This window comes from Struthio camelus, chromosome Z (genome assembly GCF_040807025.1).
Source record: "Struthio camelus isolate bStrCam1 chromosome Z, bStrCam1.hap1, whole genome shotgun sequence".
Classification (NCBI taxonomy): domain Eukaryota; kingdom Metazoa; phylum Chordata; class Aves; order Struthioniformes; family Struthionidae; genus Struthio; species Struthio camelus.
This window is the reverse complement of record NC_090982.1, coordinates 11,938,803-11,961,173: the sequence shown is the minus strand read 5'-3', so window position 1 is coordinate 11,961,173 and position 22,371 is coordinate 11,938,803. Positions and strand designations below refer to the sequence as shown.

Below are 22,371 nucleotides of genomic sequence, written 5' to 3'. Positions count from 1 at the left end.
TGCAAGATATTTGCCAGCACACATTTGAAGAATTAAAAAAAAAAAAAAAAAGAAGGCAGAAGTATTTCTGAATGCATATGAAGTTTGCCTGTAACCTATTCAAATATCCAAATTAAAAAAAAAGTTCCTGAAATAGAGGTTTTTGGAAAGGTTTATCAGAGGTTTTCTCTATACCAGCTAATTTAATAAGGGAGAATAGGAAGGTACATGTAAACCCATCTTAAAAGAACCCAGAAGAGCATGTAGGCAGACAACCACCCACCCACTAGTTGCATACACGTTGCTGCAAGAGCAAAGCCAAATCTGAACTGCTCTGTCTCCATCTTTTGTTTTTGAACAGCTGTCTTGAACAAGTTTCAGCGTTATGCCCAAAGGCCCAGGAAGAACTAGATCAGATTTGAGAGCTGTAGGAAGTAACACACTTCTGCTTTTGGACAAAAATGGCGCTCATGGGAATGGTGTCGACTACCCAGTACAGAGGGGCTGCTTCTCCTTTTCATGAGATTCCTTTGGGCTGTTTATTAGTAAGTAGGATGATTGTAATCCCTACTGATGGCCCCAGGACTTGAGTGATTCCAGCAGCAACCCAAGCACACAATATTGCAATGTACTGCTGAGCATTAAGTATTTTCTACATCCTAGACATTCAGCAAGAACCATGCAAAAGAAACAGCTGAGCACCAAAGCTGGGTCCTATTCCATGAGAGTCCTCTCCTTTTTAACGGATGGAAATAAATTCCTCTGTTCAATTAATGCAGCCAGGTGATCTAAAAGACTTCTTGCTCAAAAAATGATGGATTGTAACTTTACCAGCCTGCACCTATCCAGAGCTGTTTCTTTCTCATAGGGTTCCATTTGAGTGATGCAGCAATAACCATCAGGAACAATACATAGCCAGAAGATATAGGCGTTCCCCTAAACCTCGAAAGATTTTCAGACTAGGCAGAAGCGGCAGGAAGAAAAAGCCTTATATTAGCTCATTTGAAAGGACAAACACAAGAGCACCCTACAGCTCCACAAACTGAGAAGCAAGAAAGCTGATGAGCTACTTCATTTACTAGACTTATTTAGAAGCAGAGACACAGCTGTCTTTGATCCATGCAAGGGGAGGTAACTAGCCTAAGACTTGCATTCACTCAGGAAAGCACAAGCTAGAGGGAATCTAACAAATTAGCTTGAGTTTTAAGGCCCAGGATGCTCATAGCCTTTTACAGCAGAGCAGCTTTGCTCTACTCCCTTCCCTTAAGGTCTCTCCCCTTCTCTCCTTTTACCTTAAAAAGCCAGTAGACACATTCCTTATTAAGAGTAGCGAGTGTGGTAAGAATCAGTGTCCAAATTTTGGTGCCTGACAGCCCTATGCAGAGCTGCTCATCATTTTCTATTTGAAAACCAATAATTTCACAATACTGTATTGCAACACTTACTCCTTTCTCTCTGCTCCCCCCCCCCCCCAAGTAGCTAAGTGCAACCAAAATAAAAAGTACTTGTGTAAATAAAGAACCTAATAAGTAGAAGCATGTTTACATTGATGGTTCATATGTCCGAACTACCCTAAATGTCTCTACAATCAGTAGTAGTTTGCAACAAAGCAAAACATTTCTCCAAGATTTACTTGTGTTACTTTTGTTCTGTGGGGTTTTTTTCTGGGAGGGAGGAGAAAAAAAATTAATGAAGCCTGAATATTTGATCTGTGACATACAGAGGAACATTCAAGGGACTCAAAAAAACTTGTTTTGCTACATGTTCAGCAACACGGCATGGGAAAGCCTTGAAATTAGCGCAAATGCTTGAAGAGAGTGCGAAGATGTCTTTTGGAACTGATCTTTCATGAGGTTCGTTTTATTAGAGAGCAAAACTTTGCATCATCAGTCAGCATTCAAACTCAGATTTCACTTGATGACATTTCAGTGCATTAGTAACCATGGCTTTAAGTAAATAAGGAAAGTGTGAAATTACCAGCCATCAGGCAAAACAGGGAGGGGCGCAGTTTCCAAAGAAGACAACTTGAGAAGACATTTAAGTAATAAAAACAAAATAAAATAAGAGAGAAAGCATTTTTAAGAGCAATCTTAATTCTTCTCCACTTGCATAAACATACAGTAAATATTACTATTAAATACTGTATTGAGATAACTGTTCTATTCCTTCCTTGGACTCCCTGTTTTCTCTTGAGGTTACTAATTTCTGGAACTATAATCTCCAGCTATTACCATGGAGAAAGGAATAAAAAAGTAGACTTTATTGCGCACTATTGGCTTGCTAGGACATGTGATATCATACTGCATACCAGAGACATATCCGCTTGTGCTGTGATTTCAGTTACTAAGTGCGCAGAAGGACTCTAAAGCATCACAAGGAGTTACAATACCATTTCAGTAGCTAGCACAAAATGAACCAAACTATTAGTAGTCTGAAACCTAGGCAGCATTTTGGAAGGCACTGTACTGTTGAAGGTGTCATCCTGCAGACTGAATATAGGTGCCCTAGATGCTTACGGAGATTACGTGACATATTAAAACAAGATTGTCTAGCTCTGCAGGAGTCAGGATTCCATGAATGATGTTAAAAGACACAACAGTAACTGGAAAAACTCAGGAGTTTAACTTCTGACTCTGTGAAGATGAGCAAGTTTTAAATCTGTATCTTTTGTAGGAGGAGAGAAAAAAAGCGAGAAAAAAAGGGGTATCTCAAATATTTAAGAGCTTCTAAACTGTCCTTCTGCTCCGTTCTGCACCACCAAATGTTGCCTGTGTCCTGCATGATAATAAAATCTGGAGGTTTATGAAACAGAGTGGGGAAAAAGGCTCTGAAGCTCCACGTTATCCTTCAAATAGCTCAATGTGATCCACAGGACTTTGCATGGTTTTTTTTTTTTTTTTAATGGTTCATTCTTAAAAGTCTATTTTTCCATGTCAGGCAGGAATATCGTGCATCCCTCTGGGCTGCAGAAAATTTTCTGAAGAGGACAGAAAGATGGTATCAATAAATTCTGCAGAGTTCCGGCTATTGGTGGTTACGGATTTTTGAAAGATCAGTCCACGGTCAAAGAGCAGAGATGCAGTGGGAAGCCTGGCTTCTAGCACGTTCAGCTTTCTTCCTCTATGACAGAAATAATACCACAACCTCACTGATGGTAAGAGGCCTGTAACTGAACAGTTGCAAGAGATGCTTCGGGATACTCGGCAGAAAGGCTCTCAATTTTATTTAAATATAGAAGAAGAGAATAGGATTTAATCTTGAAAAGAAAAGTAACCAGAATTGCTAAAAGAAAACAGAACAAAAATACTGCAATGAAAGCTTTTCCTGGTAGGGAATGGAGGGTTTGTTACTGATCATTAGTGGTACAGCAAGGCACTTTGGACCTGATGTAGACTGCTTACAATTCCACCTTGAACTAGTTCTTAACTAGCAAATAACCCTGGAAGTAAGTCTTTTCTGTATTTTGCTAACTGTTGGAGTGGCTAACAGTGTATTACTGCACAGTGAACTGGCCACATCCGTTACCTTTACGTGTTAGCAGGGCTTCATAGTCAACCATCATTTCAAAGCATTCCTACAGCAACTGTAATTTCTTCAGATAAGCCATTTAGTTAGCATAGACACTTCTTAAACTGTTTGGCATGCGCAGATGATGAACGTTAGCAGTATAAAGTCCAGAAAAAATATTCTCAATTCACAGATAGCTACGCTGTGAATACAGACCTGATAACACACAAAAAGCAAACAGCAGGTTGATAATTATGGCTGCTCCCTTGCAACCATTATTTACCATAACCTTCCCTTCACTTTGCAGCAAGTTACGAGATATGAACTGCAATACTTAAGACAGTATTAGGGCTAAATGTGATTTTAAAGTAAGTGATCTGTTTGCATTGATTTAACACTGTAACATTTGATCGTCTCTCCAATTTCACTGGAAATTCTAATAATCACCTGGCAATCACACAAGGAGTTGCAGCTTAAGTTTTTCTGGGAGATCTCAGTCACAACAAAGACTATGAATGTGCAACATACTCATACAAGCATGGCACCTAAGAAAAATACAGTTTGTCTATTTGGGCATGACCTTCTGCATGCACGCTACTGTCTGTGCACAATGCTTTGATGTGCGCTTGCAGGTGTTTGCGTGCTTCAAGAGAATTTGTTCATAAAGGCTTGATTTTCTGGCTTTTCTGGTATCACTGACTGGCACCAAGTTGAAAGGATATCAATTAAAGCAGAAAGCTAGCCTAAGAACTCACATCAGGTAGAGGTCCAAGGCAAAGATTCAGTACTTTTACATTCGTAATGTACTTTTGCCAGACCCTTCAACAAAAAGTCTCATTTTCACAACGCAGCTTTTGCGTGAAGATCCAATCACTGCTGCATTAGCAGTGCCCTACTAAGACCACTAGAACACGGCATCCCGCTTGTTCTGTTGCAGTGGACTGTCGCAGCACCTCCATGGTAATCCAAATTGCGACCGTTGTCAGTTAAGCAATATGCAAGCAAACCTTCCGATGTGCGATAGCTTAGGAAAAGTGCTTCCACTCTAAAGTAAGCAGGGAGGATCAATGGCTGAAGTAAGTTAACAGGACGGTGTCTTGGAAAGCTGCCCTAGTTATAAATTTTAGATGTAGATGTTTTTAGACTGTTTTAGTAGCACAACAGCAGATTCTCCACTGTGCACACGTTACTGCAGCATTTTTCAGAAACATACACTCTTGAGTATGTCACACATGACCACTCTGTGCAGAAGTTGGATCTGTTCTGTCCCTGAGTCACTATCAGTCATTAAGAAGAGAGAAATTTTGGAGCATAAACAGCTACAAGTCTTTTCATGAGCAGGCTAAAAAGAGAGACCTTTGAAACAATAGGGCAGAAATATCTGAGAGTTAACAAGACCTCTTGTCTACCATACTGCATAATAACAGCTGACGTCGCTATAAATTTAAGTTTAATTTATCGATACGTTCTGAGTAAGGTTTACCATGTGCAGTAAGATAACCTAGTTTGTAAGAAACTCAAGTTTCTGTAGTTTGTCACAAGAACATTTCTTATGCTAAACCAGGTACAGTAAATTCTCAAGTGGCAACACAGCAAGTGACTATGGCCTTATAAAGATCAGTCAACATTGCTAGGACTGTTATGCACAGTGACATCTTTCTGTTCAAGGCTTTTTGCTTATATGTGTCTTCCTCAATGTTAAAACAATATGGTTCCCTGACGGATTTTACTGTCCACCTGTGTTTGAACACATAGTCACTGCACACGATACTGACCAGATGAACTGTCTCATATCTACAGATCGTCAAAACAGCCTAGGAATTCTTCAGCATTCACTTTTGGTTACAGTAAGGCTCCACATAACATGCTTGGAAAATGGTAGAGGTTTTGTACAAACCAATTACGTACACAGATTTGTCACATTTCAAGTTTTCTGCAGATAAAAACAGAAAGTTAGAGAATCAAGCAAGCACAGAGGAAAACTTAAGCAGCTAAGTTACAGCTTCACATAAGAACAAACAAAAAGGTAGCACACTGCTTTTTCACCTTACACTACCAAAGACCACATAAAATGCATCAAGAGTGACCGCCATTAAAAGTAGATGATTTTTTTTCTCATATATTAATTTCAGGTATAGAGAAAGCTTATCTAAGAAGATACTGGATCAGATAGATTCAAGTAGTTGCAGCTTAGGTTATAGCAGCCAAGTTACTATTTTCAGCACGACTGATAATTCGGACACAGTATGCATCTGTACTTCAAACACCACCGAACAATGCTATAAAATAATTCAGGAATATCATCCTGTTATAGAATTGATTAGAAATTAAGTGCTGAATAAAGTCTCCCTTTCAACAGCTGCACCCTGGAGAATGCCTCAAGGCTTAACTTTGGGATTGCTTCTTTACTAAAATGAGACGGGAACATTCAAACAGATATTAAAAAGGAAGAAAAGCACGTCCTGAGACTTGTCCTCCACTAATTCTATAAATGCAAACCAAGACATCAGAGAATTGTTGTTGGGCCATTCTTTGATGTTCAATAGTGTGTAATATCCAATAGTGATTTATCATATGAAGTGAAGAGTCTAAATCCTTTCAGGTATTTACCTCTTGCAAGAGTATCAGAGGCTTATGGTAAAACTGTCAGCACCACTTGCATGGCCCCTTTTCTGTAATCAGGACTTACCGCTTCCAAAGATCTATGCTTCTCAAGAGTATGCAGAGTTACTTGTGCTTTGAGACCTTCTATCCAGAGTTATAGTGAAAGTTCTTTTAAAAACCTCTCACCAACCGTATAGACCTTAAGGACCTGAGAGATTTCATTATCCATTCTATGATGGCAAACAAATTAATCAGCTTTTTTAGCAATGACATCATTTGACTTAGTAGCAGCAGAATACGTTTCCTGAATTCACAGAAAGGAGAGACAGTGGTTGGTGGTAGCTCCTCCCTCCTTCTGCCCAAGGAAGGAGTGAACAAGACTTCTCTAACCGCAAATATTCCTCCTTTTACTGCCCTAGGCCAGAAAAGCTTTGATACCAATTTGAAGAGGTGAGAGTCATTTTTGAATCAAACTATCCTGCCGCAGCACCTAGACAGGAAGGTAGGTCATAGCTAGATCAAGACATCAGTTCAACTGCATTCAAAATTTCCTGATGAGCGGCAAGCAAGATGTGTACAGTACCACACAGGCAAACGTCCAAACAACCAGAACAGATATGAGAACAGATAATCTCCAGAGCAAAGATTACACCTAGGGCAGAGAAACAGAGGAGTGTTGATTTGTCATGGCTACACGTCTGGAAAGCAAAACCAAATCAGAAGGGCGTTAGAGTAGCCTGTAAATTAAGTCCCACGGTGAGAATCTTTGCAGGGACTAGCCAACAGCGTGCACAAGTATAACAAAACATGGTTAGTTTTGAAGGACAGAGAAGAAAGCTAAGAAATACTGATGTTTCAGTGAAGTAATCTGATTTCCCCCTTCCCCTCTCCCCGCCCCCAGCAAAACTTACGATACCCAAATGCCTGCAGTTACTGCAAAAGAGCTATATTGATTCAAATCACATAAACAGATTGGAAAGATTTTACCCAGTATTATTCTTTTAGCATCTCACAGAGATCAAAAACTCAGAAAGAAAACAGAGACAAAATCTCTAACAGAAATAGAGAAGAAGCAGCACTGCAATGAACAGAGAAGAAAAAGAGAAGACAAACTAAAGAAGTCATATTTAAAGATTTTAAAAGACTACAGGGGTGACAGGATACTGATACATTTTAGAAGACAGTAAAGAAAGAATCAGAAAACTACAGTAATGACCCTGTCAGCTGTGGTAGGTAAGCACTGCTGAATTATTAGTTTAAGTTGTTATTTGCTTAAGCAGTTTATTCATATTTCTGCTATGGGGGCAGCAACCTCGAGTAGAATCACTGGGCGGGGGGGGGAAGGAATTCCCAGATTTTGGTCACATCAGTGTTAAATCCTGTGTCTCAGCTTAAATGCCACATCAAACGATGTGCTGATGAACGTATCTGTCACTCTATGGTAAATGCTGAGGCTCAGCCACACATCTTTTTGCCTGCTCTACCACAGGATAGTAACCTCTGACAGAGAGCTGGTGCAGACAGCTTCACCAGTAACCCCCTGACAGTCACTTCATCCGTCCGAAAGAGCTGGTCAGTCAGCTCTTCTACCACGTCCACTAGAGCATAAAGCAGGCTGCAAAAAAGGTTAAGTTCTCAAGTTTTGAGAACTTTGAGAAGAGGCTGGATGCAGAACTGCTCTTGCAGAAAGTTCAAATGCTGGGGAGGCAATGTGTGGTGTTTCCTAGCTCTTATATTAGCATGCTGAGAGGCCTCAGTAGCCCTCCTGTTATAACCCTGCCCTCATTTGGGAAAGGCGATTGCAATAATTTCCTGTGTCTTAGAGAGTGTACATCTTTCTCTGATACTGCTAGCCTATTCTGACCAAAGTGATACCAAGGAATGAAGAACACATGCATACTGAGTACAGCACAGACAAAAGTGTTTATAACATTGTCCTGTGTCCTACCACGACGTCTTTATCTAGCCCTACACCCATCAGCAAAAACAGGAACTGAAGCAGCACACTGTTCATCCACTTGTTTTTTATGTATTTTTCCAGGATTAAAAAAAAAAAAATCACGACACATAAAGTAAAGCCAAGCATCTCGTATCAGTGTATTTACCTCTCTCACTAGGCAAAATAAGCTAAGTGCGAGGGGGAGGGAGGGGTCTCAATCACTTTTGCTAGTCCTACAGCATCTTTGCAAATAGGGCTACAGCTATACAGTAACAACTAACTCATTTTTAGCCACTTATTACGTAGCAGGCATTGCTACAGATTGCTTCAGTTCAGAACGCGTTAGCAAAAGTCTTTAAACCTTGCGTAACGATCAAATCATTTCATATTTGTTCATTAGTATTTCTAATGTAATTCTGAAAAAAAAAACTAGCAGAAGGTACTGTTACAACCAATCATTTAAGTCAGTGAAATAGGCTCTGGCTACATGATTAAACAGTTATAAAATGAGGACTATGGCTTCTACCTAATTTGCATATGTATTAAGAAATATCCTCAGAGCATCTCAGCCACAACACTGCAATTACTATGCTTTGTTATGCCATTTTACATGTGTGCCACAAATGACTCTGCACTAGAGGAAAAAGCTCACACGCTTTGCTGCAGCTAAACTTTTTGACCAGATAGCATTCACGTATCACCAACGAAAGCACAAAACTGTGTGCCTATCACAGCCCCCGTCTGGATTTTCAAAGCATCTACCTTAGCCTTCAGTAGAAGTGACACATACGTTTAACAGCTGCTGAATGGGTTTAACAGATCTGAGGAATGGCTTGTACACCTAAAGACATCTGTGTTCCCTCTCCTTCAGTTCCCTCTCCTCACAAAACCCTACTTTTTGACACGCACGTACTCCTCTACGTAAGTTTTGCCTCTGAGGTCAAGCACAGTTTTTGTACATTTTCACAGATTAAGGTCACTGCATCTGCTCACAAGAAACTCTACCCTCTCTGAAGTGGCAAAACCAGGACTGGAGCCTTAGTACTGACAGGGCTCTTGCGGGACAGACCTTCAGCGCTCAAACGGATCGCTCCAACTGTACCAAACCACAGGACTCAATAACATTTCATTGGCAGGTACGCTCAAAATACACAGGTGCAATAAAGGCAAGGCAGATCAGAGTACTGAGCAATTGATCTAAAGCTTTCAAAACCTGACAGAGGATTATGTCTAATCAGAGAAAATGGTTCCTTTTCTTTTCTCTCCTACTAAGTAAAATCTTGGCAAAGAAATAAAGCACATGAATTCTTCCCAACCCAGAAATTCATTTCACATTATAGCATTGACTCTTTCTGTCTCTAGACTATTACAGAAAGTTTCTTTAGAATAAAGTAGAACAAGAAGAAATGTACACAGTTTTTTACTGAAAAAATAAATCTACTTCTCCATAATATTTCTGTGATTTATTCAAACAGAATACAATGGAATTACCATTATTATACCCCTTTATCTGAGCCCTTTTCTGTATAGCACTGAGTTGTTACTATACTATAGAAAGAGCAAGCACAACTGAAATGTACACAGTGAAAGAAAAAGAGCAAGTAAAGCTCTTCTGTCAAAGTAACTCTTTTCACAACTACATGTCATCTATAAAAATAAGGTCTAGGCAACATCAAAAAGTGTTCAAGTTTCAATAAATAACCATCAATGCCCCAAGTTTGCACTGGCACAAGAAATATGGAGCTTACAGTCTAGAAAAGTATTTTCATGTGACTGAGTCTGAAGTACATTTCAGCCTACGCAAAATTTACAACAAAATCATTCTCCTCCAGGGTTTGATTTTTAAATTGAAGCCATTCAAGTGCTTTAGTTGCAAGAGCACTGGCATATTTGTCTTAACTCTAAACTGCAAATTAAAGCTCTAGAGAAAGACGTATTAAAAAAATCTTTATCAATACCAAGAAAATATACATTGCCATGTTATTTTTAAATATATATATACACAGATATGTACACGCAGATATTTTCAAAAGGATATGATTCTGGCTTTTATGTTTGTTTGTTTTTTTTTAACTTTGAAAGGGTTACCCACAACTACACCCTTTAGAAAAGTGTATTAGGAAATAAACTTTTTTTTTTTTCTTCTGAGGAAAATATAGTTCAATCTTTCTGTAAACTGGAATTACTTTAGCTCCCGAAATCCCTACAGACCTCAAGTACGTCACTTGAGGGGAGGGGGGGGGGGAAAGAAAAAAACCCAACCAACTAACCAACAACAACAGCAAAACACAGTACAACCACCCCGAAACCACCCACGGAGACCCTTACTTTCCAACGTAGCTACTCGACTCGACGTCGCCTGCGTACTCAGTGCAACATAAATATCCCTTGCAACACGCCTAACACCCGGCTTCGGGAACCTCCTCCTCCAGAGGCGAATAAATAATAATAATAATAATAATAATAATAATTAAAAAAGAAAAAATAAAGCGACCCGCCGGCCGTGGGCCCTCGGCAGGGCGGTGGGCTCGCAGCGGCAGAGGAGCGGCCGCCCGCCAACGGTCGCCAACGGCCGCCGCGCGCCGCCATGGCGCGTCCCCTCAGCAGGCGCTGGTCTCCGGCGCGGCGGCGGCGGCGGCCTCGGGCGGCGCCTCGCGGGGCGGCGCGGCGGGGCCGGCGGCGTTGATGTGGCAGCCGGAGGAGAGGTGGCTGCGGACGCGTCCCTGGAGCTGCGTGACCTGGGCGCGGAGCAGGTTGGCGGTGGCGGCCAGCTCGGCGTTCTGCCCTTTGAGCGCCTTCACCTTCTCCTCCAGGCGGGCGATGCGCTCCAGCTTGCGCCGCCGGCACTTGGAGGCCGCGATGCGGTTCCGCAGCCGCTTCCGCTCCGCCTTCAGCCGCTCCTGGCTCTCGGCGTCCAGCGGCGACAGCGACGGCGGCGTCGGCGCGCTGCTCCCGCCCTCGCCGCCCGCCGCCGGCGGCACGTCGGGCACAGTCTGCGGCTCCTCCAGGGCCCGCGCCGCCGGCGGCAGCCGCCCGCTGCCCAGCCCCGCCGCCCCGAAGCTCAGGCCCGGCGGCGGCGGCGGCGCGGAGGCGGCGGGGAAGGCGCTGCCCGAGGGGCTGAGCGGCCCGCCGGGGTTGAAGCTGCTCAAGTTGGTGTAGACGGCCGGCGGGTCGGCGGCGGCGGCGGCCGGCGGCCCCGGGCGCGCGGGGCAGCAGGGCCCCGGCGGCGAGAGCGGAGGAGCGGCCAGGAGCTGGTTCTGCTTGTGCAGGTCGGCCAGGGCCTTCACGAAGCCGTCGGCGAAGCCTTCCTGCTCCTGCGTCACCGGCTGCCGGTAGAGGAACGTCCCCGCCGCCGCCGCCGCCGCCGCTGCCGCCGCCGCCGCCGCCGGGCCGGGGCTGCCGGGCGCCAAGCCCGAGCCGCCCTGGATGAGCAGCTGCTCCAGGTCGGCGGCCGGCGGCAGCTTCAGCAGCGGCAGCTCCGCCGCCGAGCCCAGCGCGGCCTCCGGGCCGCCGCGGGCCGCCCCGGCGCCCGCCGCGCCCCCGGCTGCGGAGCCCGGCGGCGGCGGCGGTGGAGGCGGCGGCGGCGGCGGCGGGGCGGCGGCGGGAGCCGGCAGCAGGCGCAGGGCCGCCGCGCTGCCGCGGGCGCTGCCGGGCGGCCGCAGGGCGAAGGGCCCCGGCAGCGGCGGGGAGGCGGCGGCGGCGGCCGCCAGGTCTCGCTTCTTCGCGGCGCCGAGCAGCAGCTTCTGCCCCGCCGCCGCCGCCGCCGCCGCCTCGGCGCCGGGGCCGAAACCCGGCAGCGGCACGAAGTCGGGCAGCAGCTCCAGCCCGTCCTCGGCGTAAAACGGCGCCTCCATCTTCACGGCCGCGCGCCCGCTCCGCCCGCCGCTCATGCTGCCCCCCGCCCCCGCCGTCGCCGGCCGGCCGCGGCGGCGGTCAGCGGGCGCCGCCGTGCCCTGGGCGGCGGGCGCGGCCGGGCGGGGCGCTGCGCTGCGCTGCGCGGGGCGGCGGCGCGGGCCGGGCTCGGCGGGGCCCGCCGCCCTCGGCGCGCAGCGGCGGCGGTGCCGCCCCCGGCGGGGCGGGCGGGCAGCTCGCTCCGCCCCGGGCCGCTCCGCTGCGCTCCGCTTCCCTCTCCCCCCGCCCCGCAGGCACATGCACCGCCGGAGGGGCTGCCGGCGCGGATCCGGTGCGGGCGGGCTTCGGCCGCCCTCCGCGCCCCGCGGAAGTGGGGAAGGCGGTTTGCGGGGGGTGCCTGGTCCGTCGCGTTTCGCGCGGCACGTCAGGGCGCAAGGGGAAGGCTCGGCATCTGCCTGGGAGTTTCGAGTGGGGAAACGCTTGGCCGTCGGCGAAACGATGCTGCTTAGGCCGAGCCGAATCTGTGCGCAGGGAAGGGAGGGATCTGACCTACCTTTTGTTTTGGAAAAGGAAACAAACAGCAACAAAAGACATTTAGAAAAGTAGCTTCAGCTAGCTGAAACGTCTTTTGAGCGTTCTTGAAATCTGGAAGTTCTGGGGTTTTTTCAGTTTGCGAGTTTTTTTTTTTTTATTGTTTGTCTTTGTTTGAGACAACTTATTCCCCCCCGATCACTGAGATTCTTGTGGGATGAGGAAATCACTTCCCACCCAGTGTATTAAAGAAGCCCTGTATCAGGAGATATTAACATGATCCTGACAGAGCTGATGAGAGCTCTTCTTAAGTCACGCAGCCTTTTAAGTCACCTCGCTGACTCAATAAACTCAGGGCCTCCATGGCTCACCTAAGATTCACCTGTTCTCCCCATCACTTTAGGACCTACCAATATCTCTTCCTATATTTTTTACTCTTCAGCAGTGTACTTGTGCTTTCTTCCCAGACATTTCCTCTCTGCTCATCAGGACCAAGAGCTTGCTCTCCCAGCACCTAGGAGTCCTGCTCAGCTCTGCTGGACCCCGTTGCTTTTGTGTGGCTGTGCCAGTGTGCCTTCACTGTGCCTAGGTTTGATCCAAAACCAGAAGGAGGAGCAGGCAGACACTACTGTCAAGTCAGGGAGGAGTTTGTCCCAGGCATGTGTTTCCCCTTTCACTTAGCATCAGGCAGGAGACCAGCGATCTGTGTGTCAGTGCCCTGAGTGCACTAACAGGCTTTAGTGGCCCTTAGCAGCCTCCTCTGGGGCCAGGAGCCCCACTTCAGCTCAGCCCTGGGCCATCAGTCCCTGCCCCAGTGACATTGTTGCGGTGCCTGGACCAATACTGTCGCCTTGTTTCAAGTTCTGTCTCCGGCACCGTTTCCTGCTGCTCCTGCCTGGACCCTGAACCTGGTTCATCACGTTATCTTGCAGGGGGCTGTCCACAGGCCTCATTACCAGTGACCTGCTCTGCCCGCCCTGCTCAGCTGCTGTGCCCTGAGGACCTGGCTTGCGCTCTGGTCACCCCCAACTCCCAGCTCATCTTCCTTCGTGGGGCAACCCCACTTTTGCTGCTCCCTGACACTATGGCAGATTTGCGGGCCAAAGAAATAGAAAAATCTGCAGAAGCTAGTAAACAGCAGATCTTGAGAACAGGGTTGGTGGGTATGGAGAAACAGGAGTCTTGTGGAAGGTGGCATGTAAAAGGGATAGAGGTGCTTCAGAAATGCTGGGGGAGGTGGGCAGGAGGAACCATGGAGGGCATCTGGAAGAGGACAAGGTATCATGTGAGCAAATCACTAAGCCCTGCTGGAGAGAGCTGGCTGAGAGGGTGGGTACACTAGATCATAAGGACAAGGGGGAATGGAAGCAGGGAAACTGAAGAGGTATCTAGAAAGAGAAAGAGGAAAACATGACTGGCAGACCTCAAGAGACAAAGGGGAACTGGAAGAACTGAGAGAGGAAAAAGGATAGCTTCAGGAAAAAGGAGGAGTGAAGAAGCCACTTATAGACCTGAGTTGCTGATGAAGTTCAAAGGAAGAAGTGTATATGGAAAGGTAGAGTTACCTGGATGGCCTCAGAGAAACCAGAAAGGCTATTTCTAAGGAGGTAGAGGTTTGGGAAACAGGAGTCTGTGAACATCCTCAAATAGAGGAATACAGTGTTAGAAGTTCGGAGAACTTGGATGAAAAAATGAGAAAGGAAACTATTTGAGTAAAGAGGGAATATCTTGTGGGAGAGAGGCCGCATTAGAAAACAAAAGGACTGAAGGAGCTAAAGAGAAAGGGAGACTATAAAGTGTGTGAGAGGAAAAGGAGCGGTTCTGGGGGATGGAAGATGTGTCAGACTGGCCTCTCCCAGAAGATCAGATGGCTGTTGCTGTTTCTGAAAGCGGTCCTGGATAAACTATTCTTTGCAGAACTGCTATCTGTGGGATGTTTTAAAGGATAATTGGTCTATGGCACCGTACGTAAGAAAAGAGGAATCAGACTGCACTGTATAGGTCTTAAACACCTGTGATGATGGTAGCTGATTCTTGTAGTTACTCAGTTTTGCTCTGGTAAGGGTTAAATATACGATCATAGGGAGGTAAAGCTCATTCCAGTTATCTCCTGCAGTGGATGACACTAAAGATAGGCCCTTTGGCCATTCATCTGCCAAGTGCTATTGTCCATTGACACAAGACAGTTCAGTTCAGTGATGTAATGCAGCCTGGGAGTGTGGACCCACAAAATGGAAAAATATAGAAGCCACTTCGAGTAAATCAACTCACTTTTACCGGCGTACTGATTTACCTAATTTCTGTCTAATATTTGCTGGTATTAGAGGGCTGCTAGTGAACTTTTGGTTAATGACATGGAGGTTTTTTTTTTTTTTTTTTTCATATCGTTGATTTAACTACGTGTTGGGGCAACGTAGTCTGGTAAAAGCCTTTCCCCCCCCCCCTTCCCCTTGGAACAGAACCTGAAAGCCCTCTGGAGTTCAAAAAGCCACTTCCTGCCTTCGCGCGAACCAAGTTTTGCCATGCCTCGACCCCTGGCTGCCGCCGCCGCCCCCAGCGCTTTGGCAGGGGGATGCTCGGGCTCCCCGGGCATCCCGGGCCGCTGCTGCGGCGGCTCCGCGGTCTCCGGCCGCGGCTGCCCGCCCCGGCGTTTCCCTTTGCCGCCGAGGGGCGCTCGGAGGCGCCCGGGGGCCGGGCGGGGCGCGGCGGCCGCAGCTGCCCAGATGTGCGGGCGGTGGGGGGGGGGGGGTGAAGCGGAGGAAGGGGCGGGCCCGCAGTCCCCTCGCGTCACGCTCCCAGGCTGCGGTCCGATTGGCGGGCCCGGCGGCGAGGCTCCGCCCCCGCGCTGAGACTTGCCAATGGGCGAGGGCGGCGCGCTGTCACCGCGAGAGTTTGCGCTGAAGCTGGCGCCGCCATCTTGGAGTTGGGAGAGGCCGCGTCCCGTTTCTGTCCCTCTCCGAGGGTCACCGGCGGGGGGGGGGGAGGGGGGGAGTGCGGAGGATGGGCGCCCGGCGGTGAGTTAACGGCGCCTGCGAGCTCGTCTTCCCCGGGACCCGCCACGGCGGGCGAGGCGGAGGAAGGATGGTGCAGTCGTGTTCCGCCTACCGCTGCCGGAACCGATACGACAAAGAGAAGCCCATCTCCTTCCACAAGTGAGCGCGGGCGGCGGGGGGCGGGGCCACGGGGCAGGGCGGGGCCGGACCCCCTCCCTTCTCGCGCGGAGGGGAGGTGGGCGGGGCCTGGGGGCCCCGCCGGGCAACGGTCGCCAACGGCTGCCCGCGCGCCGCTGAGGAGAAGCGGTAGGCTGCGGCGGCGGCTCCGCGGTGCGCCGGCGGGTCCCCGGGGAGGGGCGCTGCCCGCCTGTGGGGAGGCGGCCGCCGTTCGTGCTGCTCGGGGCTGCCCGGCGCTGCCTCGCTGCTGGCGGGACGTTGCGAACGTGCCTGAGCTTTAACTCTGACCGCCGCTTGCAAGCGTCCTCTTCGGAGCCTTGCCTTCTGTGTTAATGTTCGTACCCCTGGCGCTTTGGCGGGCCGAGGGACGGCACCGTTTTTTATTTCTGGACGGAGGAACCCCCTCCCGTCCCTCTCTCTCTTTCCCCCCCCCTCCCCCCCAATACCTTTTCAAAGAGCCGAAAGCTCTGATCAATGCCTTTACATGGGAGCTCTGTTTGCCACGTGTGGTCCTGAAGATTAGTCAGCTGGAGGAAAAGCGAAGTGGTAACGCAGTAAGTCCCAGCAGCAAAGATGTTCTGGCGTGCGCTTAGCTGTAGTACTAGCCCAACGTTAGAAAGCTTTTAAGAAAAGCTGAAAGAACTTTTTATTTATAGGTTTCCTCTTACAAGACCTGACCTTTGCAAGAAATGGGAAGCAGCTGTTAAAAGGAAAAACTTCAAGCCAACCAAGTATAGCAGTATTTGTTCAGAACACTTTACTCCCGATTGCTTTAAAAGAGAATGCAACAACAAGCTTCTGAAAGAAAATGCTGTGCCCACAATATTTTGTTATACTGAACCCAGTGAAAAGGTAAACCTGAACCACTCTTAGTTTAAGATAACAGGAATGCATATATATGTTGCTCATATTTGTATTGCAGGGTGTGATGTAAAGGAGCAGTGGGGAGAAGGGGTGGATTGTAAACGTTGTCTGCGGAGCATGTGCAGTTAGAGGTACTTGGAGGGCTGTAAAAGAGAAATCTGGGTTAGCTAAACAAGTTCAAGAGCTGTTGGTAGTGTTTGGAGAGGAGCGGAGAGGCAGGCTATCTGAGCCTTGGGAGCACCCAGAGCATTTGTAGAGATGAAATGACTCCGACCCCTTCTTTTGTGTGCATGCACAAAAACTAAATTACAGCATTGTAATTTTGGTTAAAGCCTTGTGCTGAACAATCACAGCAACAGAGTAATAATTTTTTGCCATATAATGAAGTTGTGCCACTGTATTTCTGGTATGTTCAGAGTGTTATGCAGCCTTCCATAATACTATTTCCAAACTACATTTTATTCTCTTAGGCTGACTGGTGGCTACTACTAACGTAAAAACCTTGGTTCAGCTCCGTTCTGAGATTTAACTGTCCTTTCCAAAGCACTCTGGCCTCTCGTTAGCCAAGGTAAAATGACAGGTATACAGAGGGGCAGCATAGTAGCTGCACGTGATGCTTGTCTGTGCTGAAACCGCCTCTGTCTTAACAGTTGCCTTGTACTCATAGGACAGGCTGGTCTCTTATTGTCTTTGAACGTCTGATGATATTCCCCTGTGATATGTATTGTTCTCCTCACTGTACTACTAAAGCAATTTACCATGAGAGGAGAATGGGTTATTAGCTCTTCCTTCTTGACCTAATAACTGCAAGGTGAGAATTAGGAAGATCGATTCCTGATTTCCGTAAAAAGATATACGGTAGTAGGTCTCTTCCCGCTCTTTTTAATAGAGGAAGGGGCAAAGAAAGACTGGAGATGGTAGATCTGGGGAATGGCAGAATGTAGTGGGATGAAGTGCACAGAGGAAAACTTGTTTTTTGCTTGTTTGATTTTTGGTTTTATATACAGTGTTGAAAATGATGCAGAAGTAAAAAGGGAAGTATCTGGAAAATGAAAAGCAGCAGACAAGTGAATACAAGCAGAAGGCATATAAGGAAAGACAATTTCCAGTAAATAGAGTTGTATTAAGTTTTTTGTTTAATTACGCTTTCCCAGTATCCCTACTACACACTTTTTTTGTCACTTGTGTGAAGTTGACTGTAAAGTTCTTCACACTCTAAAGGCTGGATTGGTATATACGGTCCTCTGCAAAAAGTGGATAGGTGCAGCAGGATCAGTATTGAGTCGTGTTCCTGCGTTTCATTCTTGCTCTACAAAAGCACAAAAGGGCACCTCGTAGTTATGGGGGAGGATGTAGTGCTAGTTGCTTTATCTCACAGCCCATCTTAATGAGTTGCCACATACCTTAAATTAATAAGAAAGGTTGGTGGTAATGGCTGCTGGGTTTCTGGAATTGGATTCACACTGATTTTTGAAATACAACTTTTTATCTTTAGCATCATATAATTTGAAATAATTCTTGCATTTTTTCCTAGTAATATCTAAGGAGAATCTTTTACAGTCTGTAAGAAATAATTAGAATTCACTCGTGATGTGTCAGTGATATGAACGAGCTGCTCTCTGTGATACATTGTGATAACAACATTTTTATAAAGCTATCATGTGCTATATAAGCTGGAAATAGATGTCTCTGTGAATTCAGCTGTCTGGCAACTACCAGATTTTTGCATGTGCTTCCAACAAGCATGAGTTTCTCTTTGCAGCTTATGCTTTTGCCTTGTAATTTTCCTGGCAGGAGTCTGAGAGCGGTAGCTGATATGATCAAATTGTTTAGACTCTTCCTATGTGAATCAGATGGGCTCAGTATTAGCAGAGATTTCTTATAGTTGAGAGCTAAGACTGATAGATGGCTGTTTTGTACTTTTAAGTGATCAGCAGTGTTTGAGCACATATGAGAGTTCCCATGCATTGCCAACTGCAAAACTGCCTCTTCACTTACTGTCTGATAAGTATTGCAGATTGTGCAAGAATGGCAGCTAGGCCCTCCAAATAAAGTGTTAGGTTGTTTGCATATTATGTCTTACCAGATGAAGGATAGCTCAAGGAACTTGATGACATGAGCTTTGAGTCTTAGGAACTTAATACTTGGGAGCTGCAGACAATACTCATAACCTACAAAACGCATTGTGAATGTCCTTATGGTTTTATGGGTAGTAATGATATTGGAGATAGGTAGTTAGAAAATTGGTTTCGGTGCCTTTTTCACTGAAAACTTCTAGGCTTTCCCTTTAACAAGCAATATGCAAGCTCTTTTGTTTGAAGAGTGCTTTTTGAAATCATCATGTAAACAGAAGCATTTCTGAATTAGTTTTGTTCCTTTGGGGCAGAGGGACTGTGATTCTCTCCCCTGGCCTCCACTCAAATGGTGAGAGAGCTGTGTCATCCTGAACGATGCAAGTGCACTGAACCTATCAAGGGTAGAATGGTACAGACTGCAGCTTCATTTGCTGCTGAGACAATCTAGTATTTTGCCGCTTTCACATAGGAGAATCGTGCTTCTCCCTTCTCCATCGCATCTGCTAGCCGTGCAGTTCTGTTTCTCACGCCTTCCTTGTATGAGCTCAGAACATGTCTTTGGTTGAACTGCTTTAGTTTGATAAAATGGCAGAAGCTTTCTGCAGTGATGGTGGGGAAGTGAGTAGCTTTCTGTCATCTTACCAACTTACCATGCTGCAGCAAAGGGGTAAACACAGGTCTACCTTTCCCTCCTCCGGTATCTTCCCTTTCTGGTGTCACGGAGCTGGGCATTTTGGCTCAGCGTGTCTCGTTAAGCCTAGCCCTTACGCTGCAGTCCCAAAACAGTGAGGCAATCACTTCCAGTCCTTAAGAAGCAGACCTTGTTATGTCTGCCTTCCTGCTCTGCCAACTTATAGTCCCCTCAGTGAGAGGATTCTTATTCTACCTCCTCAGAAGATTATCTGCTTCTGCTGAGTTGGTGAGTGAAGTTGGTTGACAGGCTCAAACTAAACTGTAGTAAGAAACAGCAAAAAGAAGGAGGAACAAAGGGGAACGGGATGGCAACGATGAGTTGTTAGGTCAGCTAACCTCCGTCTTACAGAACTGCAGCGTGTGTTCTTGCTTCTCATCTAATTGTAGATGTATTTGGCTTAAGTGTTCAAAAGTGAGATTGACTTCTGAGTTCTTCAGTTTCTGCTTTCTTCAAGACATCAGGGACTTGTGAGCTTCAAGGAGCCTTGAAAACGAAGCTTTTTCAGAATGTAGCCAGTTGAGAATTAACAGGCCCAGAACTGTTAGTTTTGAAAATATAGGCCTTTGGAATTTGTTTTACTAATTTCTGTCCTGGTTGTTTACATTATATGGGGGCTGTAGTATTGGAGTTGTTTTGTGAACAGCATGAACATGAAAATGTACTTTTATTTTGTTGTTTTAGCCTGAAGAATTTGCAGAACAACCAGAAGATCCACTACCACCTCCTCCGCCGCCGCCACCGCCGCCGCCGCCTCCACCAGCAGCAGCAGCAGCAGCTCCTGTACTACCGCCATCTCCATCAACTCCTTCCTTTCATTTGTCTCAAATAGATGCAAGATTTGTAGATCCAAGTATTGGATTATTGATGCCTCCTCTCCAGACGCCTAGCAATCTTGCTGTTTTTTGTGATCACAACTATACCGTAGAGGATACGGTTCATCAGCGAAAAAGAATTCAGCAGCTGGAGGAACAAGTTGAAAAACTACGGAAGAAGCTCAAGACAGCGCAACAGCGATGCCGGCGTCAGGAAAGACAAATTGAAAAACTGCGAGAGATTGTTCAGTTTCAGAAAGAAAAAGACATATTGGCAGGCAAAGGCTATGTTATTCTGCCCAATGACTATTTTGAAGTTGTGGAAGTACCTGCCTAAAAATCATGAAAATCTGCTTTCACTTTGCTAGGCCAAGAAGTTCAGCTTCAAAACTAAATGCTTTCTAATTCTGTGTGTAAGACTCCTCAGAATTCTAAGTCAATAAAGAAGATGTCATACAGATGAGGTCATATTTTGTTTTTCTTCATTATCTTTTCAGCTTGATACTTTTTAAATGTATTGAAAATGCAAGCATCTCAGAATTAGAATGCATTTAGTTTATGAAATCTGATTGCTTCACAGAAGGAAAGGATGCAGGGTTAAATGCATTTAAAATGTGTAAAAACTTTTTGCAATGGCTGTCTTGTGCTTACAGGGCGACAGGGAATTGAATCTGGCTGAGAATGAATGAAGTTCAAGTTGTGGTAGGCTTAAGGCAAAGCTTTGTCAGGGCAGTTAGCATTGGCTCAGTTGATCCCCAAGAAATAGTCTTCATTGATTGCAGAAGGAGCAGAATTAGGCTATCTTGTACAGAGAAAAATAAGATGCATATTTCAGCCTGGGAAATCTTCCAACCTCTATTTGTTATGCCTTCAAAGCACTGCATAAACTCTAATTCCTGGATCCCTTTGGTGAGGTATGTAAATGAGCCTTTTCCTTTGGAATAACCTTTACCAGCGTGTGTGTGTGCTGAGGGAAAAGGGAAGAATTCTTTAACAGAGTTGACTAGAAGCGTAGAGGAGGCTTTGCCGGGAAGGCACTGCTGAACTAACAGTGCTGCACTGACGATGTATATTATCTGAATATTGTCAGGATCAGGAAACGGATGTGTTGCTTAGTGTGGCTGCTTTTCAAAAATACCGCAGTAATCCACAGTCCCGAATATGCTGGAGGATGCCACACTACCCCTTTTTTGACTAAGAGTAGCCCCTGGTTAATTTGTTCTTGTAAGCACTGTAATGGGTTGCATGTTGTCCTCATCCTTGAAATTGTTGGTCTTAACTCACATCCCAAACATGTGCATAGTGTCGGGAAATTAAGGACTTTTTTTTTCTTTCCCCAGGGTGCTGAGCATTTGCAACTTTCATTGCAGTATACTGTGATTTTTTTGTTTTGTTTTGTTTTTTTTTCAAAAGGCATTCACCAAAGGGCAGGTACAGGATTAGACTTTGGGAGCTGCTTGGTGCTAGACTGGTTTTTAATATCTCAAATGCTGCTGCCTCTCCTACAGCCTTATTAAGATTCTTCTCTGAAAATGGGCTTAGCATTACAAAGTAGTGCAACAGTTTGCACTTACTGTCTAATAAGTCTGGAAAGCAACTTTGTTGTGTCAGTGAACTCATTCAAAATCAGAGAATGGCATTGTGTTAACCCTATTGTAGCCGTCACAGCTGACACTTGCAGATAGATTAAATATGAGAAAAATGACTTCTCTCAGTCCATATCAAACTTGTGTGTAGTGTGAATTCTCACTCTGATATTAATCAAGCCTTATTTATGATGGCTTTAAAAGGTTCTCCCAATCTCTTTAGCATGACATTTTGAAATGTTTAGAACCAGTCTTGACACTTCTGACCTCACTCCTGCTATGTATCTATTTTCACTACCATTTCATATGCTTAAGGTGAACAAAAATGCCGTTCCATCCTTTTGTGTACTTTTATTTTTCCTGGTTAAAAATAAAAAGCAAATGGTGTGTTAGATTTTTAACTGCTCTCTGTCCTCTTTCCCCTGAACTTTGCCAAAGCTGGCTTGACACTTTATATCTTTTCATAGAGAAGTTTTGTGGTTCAGATGCTGGCGTTTTTTGTTTTGTTGTGTTTTGTTTTTTGCTTTGCCTCTGGAAATACGAAGCATAAAGATGTGCAAATCAGTGTTCCTGAGTCTTCTTGTTGTGCTTATATACTTACCTTGCAAATGCTCAGATTCAGAAAGTGATAAGAGAGAGAATTTTAAAGAGCTGTTCCTCTGCTTTTGGCACGTGTGGCCGTAAAACAGCTTGTTTTTATTTTCTCTGCAAATCCAAGGCTACATCTCCATGAGACGTGATGGATTGCTGTAACACCA

At 46.0% G+C, this 22,371-nt stretch overlaps 2 protein-coding genes across 2 annotated transcripts; one reads left to right on the top strand and one right to left on the bottom strand.

Moving 5' to 3' along the window:
* Positions 1–10,629: 10,629 nt before the first annotated feature.
* Positions 10,630–11,946, bottom strand: LOC138064457 (transcription factor JunD-like). The gene has a single exon (XM_068927193.1). The coding sequence runs from the start codon at positions 11,917–11,919 to the stop codon at positions 10,630–10,632; it is 1,290 nt and encodes a 429-aa protein (XP_068783294.1). The 5' UTR covers positions 11,920–11,946.
* Positions 11,947–15,261: 3,315 nt separating this feature from the next.
* On the top strand, positions 15,262–22,180 carry LOC104152303 (THAP domain-containing protein 1). Its single transcript, XM_068927194.1, has 3 exons — positions 15,262–15,564; positions 16,239–16,434; positions 19,897–22,180. The coding sequence occupies exons 1-3, from the start codon at positions 15,494–15,496 to the stop codon at positions 20,362–20,364; spliced, it is 735 nt and encodes a 244-aa protein (XP_068783295.1). The 5' UTR covers positions 15,262–15,493; the 3' UTR covers positions 20,365–22,180.
* The last annotated feature ends 191 nt before the right edge of the window (positions 22,181–22,371 follow it).